Source organism: Aulonocara stuartgranti, assembly GCF_965226115.1.
Source record: "Aulonocara stuartgranti genome assembly, chromosome: 14".
Lineage (NCBI taxonomy): Eukaryota > Metazoa > Chordata > Actinopteri > Cichliformes > Cichlidae > Aulonocara > Aulonocara stuartgranti.
The window spans coordinates 32,943,179-32,958,637 of NC_138950.1; the positions used below are offsets into that span (position 1 = coordinate 32,943,179).

The window sequence follows — 15,459 nt, forward strand, 5'->3', positions numbered from 1 at the left end:
ACGCTTCCCGGACAGGTGCTTTCAGCTGGCTCTGGGGCTCAGATGTGATTGGAGAAGTGCTGCAGATAACAGATTTAATCAGCCAGAGAGAAAACACCTGTGTGTGTGATCGAAGTCCAGGTGTGACTAATGACATTAACACTGGCTGTGATTCATTAAGGTATCCCACAAGCCTTTGCCAGTGAGACACAACGCACAGCACTGGGACCCCCTTGACACGCACCTGTGCTTTTTCCTGCTAAAACTGGTGAAAATACCGGTCTGGAAAAACATTACTGCACATGCCCACTTGAGATTGGCCGTGGAATGTTCAACGCGAGGGTGAACAATCACGACTCGATACGACATGGCTTGTGTCGTAGCCAGTGTTGGGTAAGTTACTTTAAATTAGTAACTTAGTTACATTACTAGTTACTTCTATCAAAAGTAACTCAGTTACTTCAAGTTACTCATTACTTTCAGAGTAACTAGTTACTAGGGAAAGTAACTTTGGTTTTACTCAGAATTCTCTTGTTAATGTGTTGCTTCCGTAACTGGATACCCAGCAAGATTGCCAGTCTTCTAGCTTGCTTACTTGCCACAAGTGCACTGTGCCACCTACCAATAGAAAGGAAAAAATAATGTCCACATTTCCACGAGAGAAATCCCACACCTGATTCAATCCTAGCCTGCTTTTTACATCCAACACGAAAACTGCAGTCGTGGTGCTTTCGATTGTACTCAGAACTCGGAAATTCTGCCTTCTGAATAGGAAGATGTAGGTAACACCAGACTGCAGATGAGCTGCATACAGGGCTGGACTGGGACAAAAAAATCGTCCCGGGCATTTTGACTAGAGACCGGCCCACCATTATAGGAAAAATCATAAAGCCTTTGAATGAAAATAAACACTGTTGTGACAGTGATGTACACTGTTCTGATGGTATACATGCATCAATCTATCAATCGTTTGTTGTAAGACTCAGATAAGGACATCTCCTGGTTTCATCTTCATGTTTCCCTCTCACCAGATAACCAAACCGACATCATGACCAGCAGCTTTACAGCTGTGGCTCCAGCAAACATCAGCTGATACTAGAAAGTAATATTAAATAAATTCTAACAACAGCTGATCAAGCTTAAAAGTGCTGCTGTTGTTTACCGCAACATCCGCTGGTTTCCTCTTTCTGGCGCAAAGTGGGCGATAAATAAACAAGAGAGAAAAGCCGATCAGCTGATCATTGATCAGTTTCATGATTGAAGTAGAAACAGGAGAGGCAGGGTGAGAGGATGAGAGAAGAAGAGGCAGCTGTGCAGCGTAACGACAGAATAACTCCAGCTTTGTGTCTTTTTCATTGTAGCTGAAGTTCGGGACAAACTGTTCCTTTTCACCTCAATACGAAACGCGTAATATTTTCTCTGAATACGAGACGATTCCTGAAGTTCAGTTCACTTCGGGTCTCTGCTCCTCTTGCCTCCCTTTTCCTTCATCCACCTGCTGGCTTCCACCACTTGCTAATGTTATTGAATCTGTGGAAGCTCCGCGATAGCCACCACACGAAGTAACGAATAACGAGCCTATTTAAATCCCAGTAACGAGTAACGCGTTCCCGGTTTTGGCATAATAACTAGTTACCGTGCTCGCTACCACAATAATAACGTAGTTACTGTAACGCGTTACTTAATAACGTGTTAGTCCCAACACTGGTCGTAGCCAGTCGTGGTCTGGGATGCAAATGTCCAAAACTTTCGAAATGGAAAAATATATGCAATACGTCCCAGAAAATGAGTTTTAAGAATCATTTTAAGAATTCATACGTAATTTTGTGTTATATATGATATTATAAAAAGTTTGTATAGCCATAATAGCACCCGCGTTTTGTATAAAAAGACATACTACCAGTAATGAAAAGCATTCCCCTATGAAAGATTTAAAAAACACAAAGTTCAAACTATAAAAATTGGTTTAGCAGTATAACACAGAGACAAGTAAGAGACAAGTAAAGACTGAAACAGTGTACCTCAGTGGTTAAGAATAAAGTAAAGAACACCAAAGTGCTCACATGGTGGAGAGGTGGATAGCACCGTTGCCTCACAGCAACACGGTCTTGAGTTTGAACCCACCTTCAGTCTGGCCTTTTTGTGTGGAACTTGCATGTTGTGTCAGCGTGGATTCTCTTTGATTTCCTCTCATAGTCCAAAGACATGCAGTTAGTGGGGTTAGTGTGAACGCGAGTATAAATGCTTGTCTATCTCAGCTGGGATGGGCTCCATGACCCTGAATTGGATAAGTGGACGAAAATGGAAGGGCTATATTAAAGTATTATAAAAAACTCTACATAATGTTTCTTTATAGCTGATTTAAAAGAAGGCAAAGGTCTGCAGGCAGGGCGTTTTACAACAAGTCTCCCAAACAGCAAACACTCTGTGTGTGAACAGTCAGATTTCTCCTGCAGAATCTCAGGCTGCTCACTGAGACAAGAGTTCCAATATGTTTCCTTGAGCCATGAGGGGCTTTAAATGTGAGACATAAAATTTTAAAATGCATTCTAAAACAAATGAGCAGCAAATGTAGAGCCGTTAAACGAGTGTAATACGTACACTTGTCTTAGTTCTTACAAGAAGTCTTGCTGCTGCATTTTGAAACATTTGAAATCTATTAATTGATTCTTGATTTACACCAGTTACAAGACCACTGCAGCATGAATGATCATTTCAGTATTGCTGAAACTCAGTGCTGATCAAACGGTAGTAGCAGGACTGAGAAACCTGCTTTGTATAGTTCTCAAAAGTGAGGCTGAATATCACATAGCACACCCAGATTACAGACGATTAATTTAGCATTAACTATCAAAACACCAAAGAAAGGCTGAAGGATAGGATGCAGTTTATCAGAACCAGTGATAACAATGACGGTTTTGACCATTTTGCAATATTAGTTCAACATTTTGTAAGAATATAGTAGTTTGTGGTGTCTGTGGACAATAAAATTGGAAAATGTAAAAGCTGGCAGAGCTGTTGTACATGTACATGTATTTACATAGGGGAATAAAAATGACTGAATCTGTGGGTCAGGTATTGAGTTTTATGATGTGACGTCATGAGCAGAAAGTTGTCCGTTATATTGGATGTGATACAATTGAAAAATGGGACGTAAAAATGTTTTCTCCCGCCTGGCTTGCAGTGTTGCCAACTCTAGCTGTGTGAAATCAAATTCGAAGAAGGTGCTGTTAGATTTGTATTGTTGATTGTCATTTATGCTTAGAAATATTTACTTATATATGCTTAGAGTTTTGTAATTAGTTGTAGATTGGTAGAGGTTTTGATCCTTGATAGTCTGCAAACTTTGTGTGTATTAGACAGCACTTTGGGAGCATGAGAGGTCATACCGTGTCTTATTGTTTTATGGTAGGATTAACGTAGTTGCGTCTGTTCTAGTCTAAGTGCTCTTTGTTTAGATGAACTGCAGGACTTCCTCACCGTGTTATCTAGGATGAACCATCTAGGGTGAGGGGGAGGCTACCCTATTGTCTTCAACGTTCCAGCGGATGGGTTCAAGCTACAAACCTATCAGGTGCTACGCCAAAAACCTCTTCGTCATTGCTGTGGTTGCTATCAAATTGTTACAGTTGGCTGCAGTTTCTTACGTTTGTCTGCAAACACTTGCTAACTACTAGCCATAAGGTGCAACTTTTATTCTGATGGTCAGACCGTCTCCATTTCTGGTCTGTGTTGCACTTCCCACAGTGTCAGCACAGCTTGGACAACTCACTTTCATTTAAAGTACAACCGCAGCAAAATGCTAAAAGCCAAAGCAATCCCAGTGAGGATTTTTCCAAACGATTAGAGAATACATGTTTTTCCTTAGTGATAGGTGGTTGCCATGGTGGTCACTTACTGGTCCGTAGGCTTGTGTGCCTGGGGATTTAGCAATCATTTTCCCAGCGACTGCCATCAACCTCCAGCGACCGGTAATGAAATATACATTTTTCCCTCACAACCACTGGTTAACAAATGGTCATGGACCAGTCTCTAGGCATGTGTGACTGGGCTCTTACACTGTCACTATGAATCTCAGGCATCCAGAATGGTGGTCACATGCCTGCAAAACCTCAAAAAGGAATGCTTATCAGGTTGTTAGTCTTAGACTAATCACTGTAGCTATATCTGTGTGGGAGTCATCTTGACTTCTGATGTTTTTAAATGTCAGTAATTACTAGTAGTTATTATAGCATCGTTCCAACTATATGAGCTAGTTCTAGAGCTCTGCTACCCTGACTTTAATCTTTATGCTTCTCTGTAACAGCAGGAGCACTCTGAGTGATAGCGATGTGTATATGTTTATATACGAGCAGTCTGATAATAAAACACACACTATAAAGGTTTTCTTCTAGAAGACTCTGACTAACATAACAGGGCTAATAAGCTGCTTTACCACACAAAGCTATAATCAGATCATAAAGTTTAACAGCTATTACGTAGTAGGATGAAAATGGCATGTCATGTTTATATGAGGACTAAATGAGTGGTGTAGTAATCACTGCAAAATGCAAGCTGTAAACTGAAAGTCTGGTTGTTTGCCATGTGACCTCAACTTACCAATAATTCCAGTGTAGGAGCGCATGACATTTTTTACCCGTCAAAACAGTCTTGCAAAGAAAGTATCATGAAGCCAGCTGTAAGCTAGTTGTAGCTTTGCTGTGTCGAGTGTCTTTTAAATCAGACAAGTGTCTCCAAGAGATTCCTGTTAGGTTTGAAGTTTGTGGGCTGACACGTTCATAACCAAGCCTACAATTTTTGCTTGGTACCTAGAGGAGTTTAAAAAACAAGGACATGGAACAGACAAAACAGCTGAGCTGTAGTTCAGAAGGTAGAGTAGGTCATCTACTCATTGGATGGCTGGTGTTTCGATCCCTGGCTGCTCCAGTCTGGATGCCTAATATCCTTGGGCAAGATACGCACCCCAAGTTGCTCTCGGGTACATCCATCGGAGTATGAATGTGTGTAAATGTTAGATAGAAAGCACATATTTATAGAAAAAAGTGAATGGGTGAATGAGTCATGTTGTAGGCATGTGTTTAATGTGTAATCTGTGGTCTTTCAGGTTTCCTCCAGCAACAGACACACTGGGCACTGGTCTCTTTGTTAGGTCTTCAACTGCTCATTTAGAGAAATATCTAATCAGCATATCACACGGCAGCAACTACATGTAGACATGGTCAAGGACACCCTAGGTGACACTCCTTTTCTGCTAAAACAGGAACCAAAGACTACAGTTCACACGGACTCACCAGAACTGGACAATAGAAGATTGGAAAAACATTGCCTGGTCTGATGAGTCTCAATTTCTGCTGCAACATGAAGACAGTCTTCTTGCTGTGAGGCAACATGGTCAGAATTTGGTATAAACAATATGAAAGCTTGGAGCCATCCTGACTTGTATCAGCGGTTTAGGCTGGTGTGGGGGATATTCATACATTTTGAAGGGCGTTTAAATATCACAGCCTACCTGAATATTGCTGCTGACCACTTGGTCTGTGGTCACAGTGTAACTGTCTACTGATGGCTACTCCCTGCATGGTAATGTGCCATAAATAGACAATCCAGTCCATTCATGGTCAGGTTAAGATTTAATTCAATACTCTATATGGTCTTTTCTGCATTATATTTATGATTTGTTAATTTAAACATGTTTGTTTAAAGTTGACTCTTCTTACAGAAGAACACCTCTATTGACAAAATAAGAAATGTAAGGGGGCTTTGCTCATAACCTTTAGTTCCTGACTGATATTGACTGACCTCAGTTTTTCTCCTAGACTGCTTAATGGTCAGCCTGTGGCTATAAGTCTCTTTGTGAGCCATTGTGAGTTTCCAGCAGTAAATCCTTGTGTACAGTCTAGTTGATAACACAGGCGATTTCACAGACTACACTGGGAGGCTGAAACATGGCCAGCTGCCACGACGTGTCCGCGAGTGCTGGAACAAACTCCCGTTTTGACTGATGCGGAAAGTATCGCTCTTCACATAATAAACAGAGATGATAATTGATTCCTCCAAATGCATTTAAATTTGTTTTGTGCTGACACCTAATAACTGCAATTACTCCAAGCATCTTGCAAATAAAAGTATCCAGTGCTAATCTTTGCAACAGCCCTTTTAAGCTCCCTTGTCATATTTCTTTATAATTAAGTTGGCGTGGCTCCAGTTGCTGTTTGCGTGTGTGTGTGTGTTTTGCAGGCCCACGCGGCAGCCGACTTCCCGCATCACTGAGTTTGTATCTCCCACTGCTCACAACAATGGCTTGGTGCCCAAGCTGCAAGCAGGCACGCAGACACATAACACCAGCCATAACCGTAGGAAAGAAAGGGAAAGATTACACAATGCCCCGAAACCTGTTTTTGTCCCAAACTGTGGCCTCATGCCCCTGACTACAGAGGATTAGAGACTGCAGTCAGGTTTTTCTCTGCTGTTAGGCTAAGTTTAAGAGGGTTTTTTTCTCTTTTGTTTCAGTCTTTTGTGTCAAGAAAGTGAAAATGAATTTGCTCCATTTTTTAAATGATAGCGCTACATTCAAGACTTTTGAAAATGTATCCGTGTGATTTTGACAATTCAGCTAATATATCAGCTAATAGGTGTGTTACATGTTATATTTGTCATAAATTAAAGAAAAACTCACATATGAGTTTAATTTAGTTCATTTCTGGTTTCTTCTACGTCAACATCCACACACACACTGTTAATTAGCAGGATGTTTTCTTATTCTTATTCAGAATATGGCATAAAACATGTGTGATTGCTCATAATTGATTTCAATTTTGAGCCAATTCACAACAACAATCACCAGTATGAGCTTTATACAGGTCTTTGAAAGGTGAAGACCTTGCAACGTTAGAGAAAGCCAACACATTTTTTGTGGCACAACTTCACCTACTTCCAAGGTGCATGGAGAAGACAAAGATCTGATGATGTGAAGATTACTGCAACAGTTAAAGTATTAGGGAACAACTTTAGTGGGCGACCATATCCGTTAATGCCAGAATCTCAGGTTAAACCTCACAAAATTTCAAGAACCACCAAACAGGTAAAACAGTAAATGAGAGGAGGTACACGGATTCTGCACAGACATAAAAACAAAGCACCCGCCGACGGATCAGAATCAGTGAGATGTCGCCTTTCTCACCGACGGCACGGACACGGTCGGGGCTGAAAGCCGACAGCTCACTGATTCTGATGTTTTGGCGGGTCCACGCTTTGTGTTTACGTCTTTTTTGCGCTGATTCTAAAGCTGTTCGTTTTATCTCTCTCCAAACATTATTGACCGAACCAGCAGCAAAAGAAGATCCAAACTACGCTTCACAAAAACATCATCATGAATTCCCTCTGACTTTTGCTGTTTTGCTTCCACCACACTTCATGCACTGCTCTCTCTCTCTTCAACAACAGTTTCCCGTCTAAAAATCTGTTTTCTGCATTATTCGCTTGCTTGTTACGCACAAGTCTACCGTTGTTTACAGCGCTGTCGGCCGCTGTTTTTTTCCCTTTTACTTACTTCCGAAAAGAAAGCCTCATTTCTGCCATTCAATAGGCTTCTGAACAAATGTAAACTTTTTAAAATTATGCAAAACGCTTAGCTGTGTCTGTAATAAAACCGCTGTAACTTCAGAGGTAATGTTCATATGTTGATTAATGGTTTTCTTTCGTTTTTGATGTACTGCAGAATATTTTTCTAAAATCCCAGGCCAGGAAAATCACCTTCATGTTTTACTGTGTTTTATCTTCAGCTACTTTGACACAAAGGCCTCTGCTGTGATGCTCACACCTTTGATAAAGTCTTGCGAGTGTCAGCTTTCTTTTTATAGATACAAAAATATGTAAATGTACTGATCTGAATTATAATATTTCTGACTGTCTGAGGCAAAATATATGTATGTATATATATTAGGGGTGCAACGATACACAAAATTCACTGTTCGGTTCGATACTTTGGTGTCACGGTTCGATATTTTTTTGATACAAAAAATGTTCATGCCTTTTTAATTTGTCATTTATTAAAATTATAAATATATATTTTAACTCAAAGGTACAGTTTTTAAATTAAATGTTGCTGAAACAACAAAATAATTTAAAAATAAAATAAATCTATCTGATCGATAAATCAATCATCTTTGGAAAAGAGAGTTTATTACAGAGAAATGTCTCTTTCCAAAATAAAAGCTATACTATACGCTTCTTCTGGGCTATATTCTCAGCAGCATATTAAACATATCAGGTCCCCATAAGGAGAATCATGTGCTAACGGCTGTCTAAATGACTCGGGTAAAGTTTGCAGCATGCGTGCTTGTTGTTTTTGTCTGCTTCCACTTGTCTTTGCACTAGGATGATGTCGGCGTAAATGTGCAGTCATATTCATTGTGTTCCCACTAGTGCTGTTAGAGTTAATCTCGTTGAAATGACGTTAACGCCATAACGCAGCAAATGTAATTGAGCATTGCGTGGAACATCCAACATACTGTTTTACTTTAGTCCATGACGCGCTTACCTTCAGGGTCATACTTCACATGAAAACCAAAATAGTTCCAAAGGCCAGATCTGAATGAGGGTGGGGGAGGTTTAATTTCGGGTAGGGTTGAGGCAGTTGCCATGTTGCAACGAGCTTGGCTTCTGTCTCGCTAGCTTGCCCCCCCCCCCACACACACACAAGAGCACACTGCGCTCAGTGGATCTGCACTCGACAGTGCAGCCTAGGCGGAGTAGTCGAACGCAGATCCACTGAGCGCTCAACACAGACAGCATCGTCAGAAGAAAAGTTGATCAAATAAATTAAAAAAATTTGTATTGTTCGATACATATGCGTACCGAACCGAAAGCACTGTATCGAACGGTTCAATATCGATACATGTATTGTTGCACCCCTAATATATATATATATACATATGTGTGTGTGTGTGTGTGTGTGTGTGTGTGTGTGTGTGTAAAATGTGGCTCTTCATGAAATAAGTTAAAGATATAATTTAATTAGCAGTTCTGAAAAGTCATAAAATAGAATTGCTCGGCTTAATAAGCAACTTAAAGGAGTGTGTTAAACAAGAGTACGATGGTTACACAACTACCATACTCATACCTACTACATTTTTCTTAAGAATGACAACTTTACATTTATGTATCTTCATCTCAGAGTGTAAATAATTATTTATTTTGATACATTTGTTTAACCAGTTGGTCCTGATATGATGTTTACAACAGCATGTAAGTGCGGTATTTAATTAGCCATTTCGTGTTCATTAAAAGCTACTTGTAAAGCCAGGCTGATTAATCAAGTTGACATGACAGGCCTACCGTGCACACAGTAAAACCCCTTAAAGGGCATTTTCTGCATCAACATCAACAACATCACTAATACCTGACTTGTGTTATTGTTCTAGCAAATACTTTAAAGAAAACTTTTCACTTTTCTTTGGCAAATCTACCGTCTCCTTTCAGCTTTTCTAATGCTAATCACAAACAATTCTAACCTAGCTGTAGGTGACCCAACATATACAGATTCATCAAGTACATTCAAGCATTGCAGAATCATTTACATGAGAATGTAGCTGAGAAAATAGAGGCTGCATAACAGCTGAAATCGTATAGCCCAGACTTCCAATCTAGGAAAAAAAAAAGTTATGAATTCTCATAGCCCGTTACAGAGCCGCAGCAGGGAGACAAGGCAATGATGTCCCTCCCACTGACAGATGTTTGTGTGCTTGAAAGGCCTTCGGTGAAATGTAAAAACAAAAATCTGGCTTGTTTGCTTGGCTTTCAGTGCTTCTACTACCTCTCCTTCCCCCGCAATGCTCAGTCCTCCGCCTCGACACAGCCTCAGCCCGTCCTAGCCTTTTCTCAGTTTAATAACTCATGCGTTCCGTGTGATCTGCAAACTGCGCTGTGTTTATCAAATAATGCAATAGAAGGGCTGCACGTCAGATGCCTGCCCTCATTTGTGTGAACATGTGTGGGTGAATATGGCAGATCTGTGTGTGTGCTGGGTTATTCTCTCTCTCTCTCTCTCTCTGCATGACTGTATTGTGAGCTCTCAGCTATCGAGCTCGAATCCAAGCCTGTGCATTGAATGTTGCCAGTGGACGCTGGGCATTTAAAGGCATGCTATCACACGCAGACAGGCAGCCATGCACGAGTGAAAACGCAGCAGGTCTGTGTCTGCTGCCTAAGCACTGACAGGATGGAGCGGTTTGCCTCTTTAATAACTGCACGCACTGTGGTCTGGGTTTGAACCACACAGCTGTGGTTTGAGCACAGCTGAGAGGGCTTGATGCCATCGACAAGCTTTATTAGTTGCTATAAAGTTCCACAGTTTTACATTGTGATGCTGCATAGGTGTATGTCAGTTTGTCTGAGGGCCAAAATGTTTATAAAATAAGTTTTAAGCACTTTCCTGTCACACTTTGGTGCTGTGTATCAGCTAGATAGTCCTTATAGAGCAGAGGACCTCAACCCGCAGGCCACGGACCTATACCGGTCCGTGAGTCGTTTGGTACCGGGCCACAAGAGTTGAGGTTCGGGTGTGAAATTGATGGTTCTCAGGGTTTTTTTTATCAGTTTTCAACGTTATTTTTTATCGTTTTTATCGTTAGCTCGGTTCCCCTGGGTCTTTTCCCGTGTTTTATGAATAAATATTCTTTTTTTTGGTATAGGTACTGGTTTTATTTTATTGTATTTATCTGCGACACCTTAAAGGCCAGTCCATGAAAATACTGTCGGACATCAACCGGTCCTTGGTGCAAAAAAGGTTGGGGACCGCTGTTATAGAGTATGTGGCTTACTCTCAGTGACCTACTCCTTAGGATTTAAACATCTTGACTGAAATAAGGACAAGTGTCAACATTTAAAAAGGGCAAACTACTGTCACACGCTGCTGATAGGTAACTTTAACATCTACAGAAGACTGTGGTCAGTGGTTCCTATGCAGCACTTTTCTGCTCTGCTACTTTAAAGCACGAATAATTCCCACACATTCATATAAGCACATCTTTCTGTTTAACACTCACAATCATTCACACTCTGATGAACACATCAGGAGCAACTCCAGGTTCAGTATCTTGCTCAAAGTCTCTCTGGCATGTAGACTGGAGCAGCCAGGGATCGAACCACCAACTTTCTAATTAGTAGATGACCTGCGCTACCCCCAGAAAAATTACCCCCCAGTGTCACAGTAGCATTATTATCATGGTATGTGTCCACACGATCTGTCATTTCTACATTTCCATGGACCGTTTGTCAAATCAGCCATTCGTTGGATTCTGGTATAGTTGTACTACCTGCTCCTCATTAGCATAACGATGATGTCTAGGTTACTTTGTGCAAATCGGGGCATCTGGCGTGATGTATGACGCTCTGGAAACTTCTGAAAATCGATTAAAATGATCTGCGTTTAGCTCAAATGAGAGAAGATTGAGCAAATGCTTCAAAAATACATGTCACTGGACTATCTTTGATCCCAAAGAAAGCTTGTGTTTGAGCCCTCAGTGTACAGTGCACACTTGTGTGAGGCTGGAGGAGTGGGACAGCACCCATTAGTCATCATCACCGTCATCATCATCACTGTCCGGTGTCTCATCCGGCCAGCATCAAGTTTGTATTTACAGGAAAATACGGATAATTTTGTTTGAACGTTTGACATGTTTTTTTGTTTTCTTAACCAGAACGTCTCGTCGTTGTGGAGGAATTACATTAAATGACATTAAATTGCGTGGATGGATTGATTGGATTGAAGATAATTGCTCCTTTTAAATAGCAAATTTTAGTCACAGTTGTTAAATATTCAGAAGTGTGATCAAAGGTTTGTGTGGGCTGCAGAACACACATTTACATTTATTATAGCACGAGTATAGCTCCGTATTTCCTGTATTATTTGTGTATTTTTGTACTATTTTCTTATGTTCCAATAAATGCTTATGTACTCTGCCATCAGAGGCCTCAAGATACTTTCCCATAAATTACATGAAACAGAAATTAAAACAGAGCTTTAAAAAGTTCACCAGCAGTTATCCCATACCTGCAAATCTCTGTAACCATGCTCACCACATGGAGTCTTCACTCTGACTTCATCAGCTGTGTGGAGTGTCCAAAACTTTCAAAATCTGATCTGTATCATATAGCGGTCTCTCCACAAAATCTGCTTAACCAAACAGCATCTTCACACTACAGCTAAACGGAGCAATGCAGTAAAACACCACACTAATTCCAGCTTGGGTTCGCACAGTCTCTCTCACTCTTCTGCCTCTCTGCGTCCAGGTGTTTTGGTGAGGACACGTGTATTACCATCCCAGATATTGATGCAGTGGTGATGGTGCTTCAGCCCAGTGAACCCAGGATCACAATCAGCGGAGTGGAGAGACTGAGCCATCCAGCCTCCGACTTCAGAGCATCAGGAGGGATTGTTCTGTTCCAGGACCTCCACATCATCAGCACAGTCACCAGGGCAGACACCGCTGCACATCACACAGGTAAGACACTTATGCCAGTATGGCAAGTGTGGAAAACAATTGACCACGGGCAGCAGCGGGTGGAGAGCCAGTGAGGGGTTACCCGTAAGGCTGAAATCAGGAGGTGGAGGTGGACTAGATCATTTCACACTCGGGGAAGAGGAAAGGAAAACTCTAATCTAGTATCCTGATTGTTTTCTTGCATGTGTGGGCTCATATTAGCATTTTTTAAAGCTACATGTCACTTTCTGATCATTTTAAATAATGCTCTCAACAATAAGTTTACACACCAGAAAGTGCAACTTTGCGTACACTTCACAAAGTGGGATATGCACTCCTTCCCACAGGTAGAAATCTGTCTCAGCTAAATATTTTAGCTTTTTTTTTCATATTCATAATATGTTCACTCATTCATGAAGTTCCATAGCCTATTCAGCGCCAACTGTCTTGCAAAACAAACCTTCAGAGAAAGCTGAAACATTTCACGATGCCTCGTGAGATTTTGAACAAGCAGCAACGAGTTCTTCTTTCATCTAGTACATCTGTGCACAATACAAACTCGAGGAAACTAAAGATGGGCTTTTGCTCCCACACTGACAAGTTCTCTAACGTGTACAGGATGCAATAAAACTTCAATAAAACTGCTGCTTTAACTCCATACTACTGACAACATCGCCAAAAAATGTGAATAAAGGTTTATATAAACCTACACATGCATTATGTGACTGTAGCAGAGGTTGAAGTAGTATTCCCGCTGTCTATTCGCAAACTGTTAACTCTTTTGGAAGTCCTACAAATAAATATAAACATCTGAAAGCCACTTAGCAACCCATCTCCAATTTTCATGGAGTCATACCTGTTGTCAACTGCACCTGGTATGTTCTGTGCTGGGGTTTGCTACTACTCCAATTTTTCATGTATGCACACTGGAAGGTGTGAAGGTCCCAAAACAAAGTCAGAAATGGATCAATCAAAACTGGGCACTGGTGTGCAGATCCCTGATCTACAATGAAAGACCTTCAACAACACCTCCCTCACCTAAGTTTGCAGTTTAGAACTGGTACCAAATTGACCAATCCACTGCAGTAGCAATGAATGATTCTTTGCTGGTTTGTTCCTTTGTAACATGATGACGTCAAGCTTGTGGCAGTGTAGCTCTGAGTCACTTACAAGCCCTTTACTTGTCTGTTTCTACGCTGACTCAGAGATAATAAAACATAGTAAAATAGTAGAATTGTAAATCAATTTAAAAAACTGATTTTTTAAGTAGACCACGGCCTTCGTGGTGTATGTCCTTTGAATGTCTCGGTCCTTTGAAAACCGAGAAGGCCGGAAGTGCGAGGCTGTTTAATGCGACGGTCTAGCCTTCAGATTTGCATCACCAGCTATCTCGGTGGACTTTAATAAACTCAGCCGTCTGCTCCTTGCTCCCTAAACTATAACAGCACACTGAAGTAAATTCTCTACCATCTCACACTTCTGTTTAATCAGTTTTCTCCTTGATGTTCATTCAGCTGTGTGAAAACTATAACTTTAATCTCAGCAAAACCGATTTATTAAGGAACAAATAAAACACTGAAAAAAGCCAAACAATAACATTTTTAAGTTATCCAGGTGACTTATATATCATGTTTAACCAGAGTAGCAAAAGACCACAGGGAGTTTGAAAACGATGTGCCGGGAGTTCGCTGTTCTCACCGGCTCTAGTGAGCCTTGAAACCCCGGCTAGCTATCGAGCTGCTGGGTAACAGACGTCTCCAAAAACGTCGGAGCACTTTCGCAAATATGTGATGTCTTGATAAATCAAGCAGATATTTGAAGTTTACACAGCTGCATTCTCGCCTGAAAATATCTTAAAAGTTTATTTTGTGACCCAGAAAGAGTAATATGGTTAAGATCAAAACTAAGTAACTGCCGCCATTGTTGGGAACTGGAATTGGCTGGGCCACGCTATGAATTCTGGGATAGGTTGGGCCACGAAGGATAAATCCGACATGTCCTTCAAATTCAGGAAAATGAGGGACACATTTGTCGGAGAAGCCTTTGAATTGGGGCAGCCTTCATCGCCTGGCTGTGACATAATCAGCCTTCAAATGCGGCCTCCAAAGGATGCGGCCTAGGAATTGGGACACAGCTTATATATCTACATGTACCCTGCCTCCTACTTAACAGGTGGGCCAGCTTTAATGAATCTTAGTGACTAATAACATCTATTTCTTTTTTTAAAGGATTTATTATAAATCCCAGTTCTTTTGATTTTTGTATATATCTTGTTTCATTTCATCATCCTTCTGTGAATGCGATGTTACGTTCTCCGTTTGTGTTTCACGCGTCACGTTCATCGTACATCACTCATACGTAACTTCATGATCACCAGCATCCCAGACTGAATTTTGTTTGACTCACCGCTAAATACGAAATGAAGTTAAAAATGGTCCTTAAATTCCTTAAATTTTTACAGATTCCTAGCAGACAGCAGTTTGGTTTGGTAAAGCTGAAGACGTTTTTGACGACCATTAGGACTGCATGGATCTTCCAACAAACACTGCTAAACTGCATCTAAAAATTCATTTTTCATGTTTTGCAGTAGATTATGATTAGAAATACTTTTTAGACTTTTTAGAAACAAACGAGAGAAAAAAGAAAAAGTACCGTACCAAAAACAAATCAAATTTAACATTGTAAAACTTCTTGCTAGGCCGTAACACTCCCTCAAAGCCTTTTCCAACTAAGGGTCTAAGTGACAGCCTTTTCAAATCACCTTGCCAATATGTTGAGTCAAATGCCCGCACAGTCCTTCCCTGTGCACACAGGTTTGTAGGTATACCCTTTACTATCTTAGCCTATGCAAACGCCCTCCTGCTGAGTAAGCCCTATACCTACCAGAGGACTGATTCGCTAGGTTACGCTGCCTTGCCCGACCGCAAATGAGTATGACATTTAAATCCCGAAGGCTTTGGTCTCATCCAACGATCTGGCCACCGAGGCAGGAACCATC

General features: G+C 40.9%; 1 protein-coding gene across 1 annotated transcript in view; it reads left to right on the top strand.

Moving 5' to 3' along the window:
- LOC309687253 (calsyntenin-2-like) overlaps nucleotides 1-15,459 on the top strand; it is a 341,001-nt gene that overhangs the window by 311,323 nt on the left and 14,219 nt on the right. Inside the window, exon 14 of the mRNA XM_082502078.1 lies at nucleotides 12,271-12,482. Within this exon, the coding sequence (XP_082358204.1) occupies nucleotides 12,271-12,482 (212 nt within the window). The remainder of the gene's footprint in view (nucleotides 1-12,270; nucleotides 12,483-15,459) is intronic.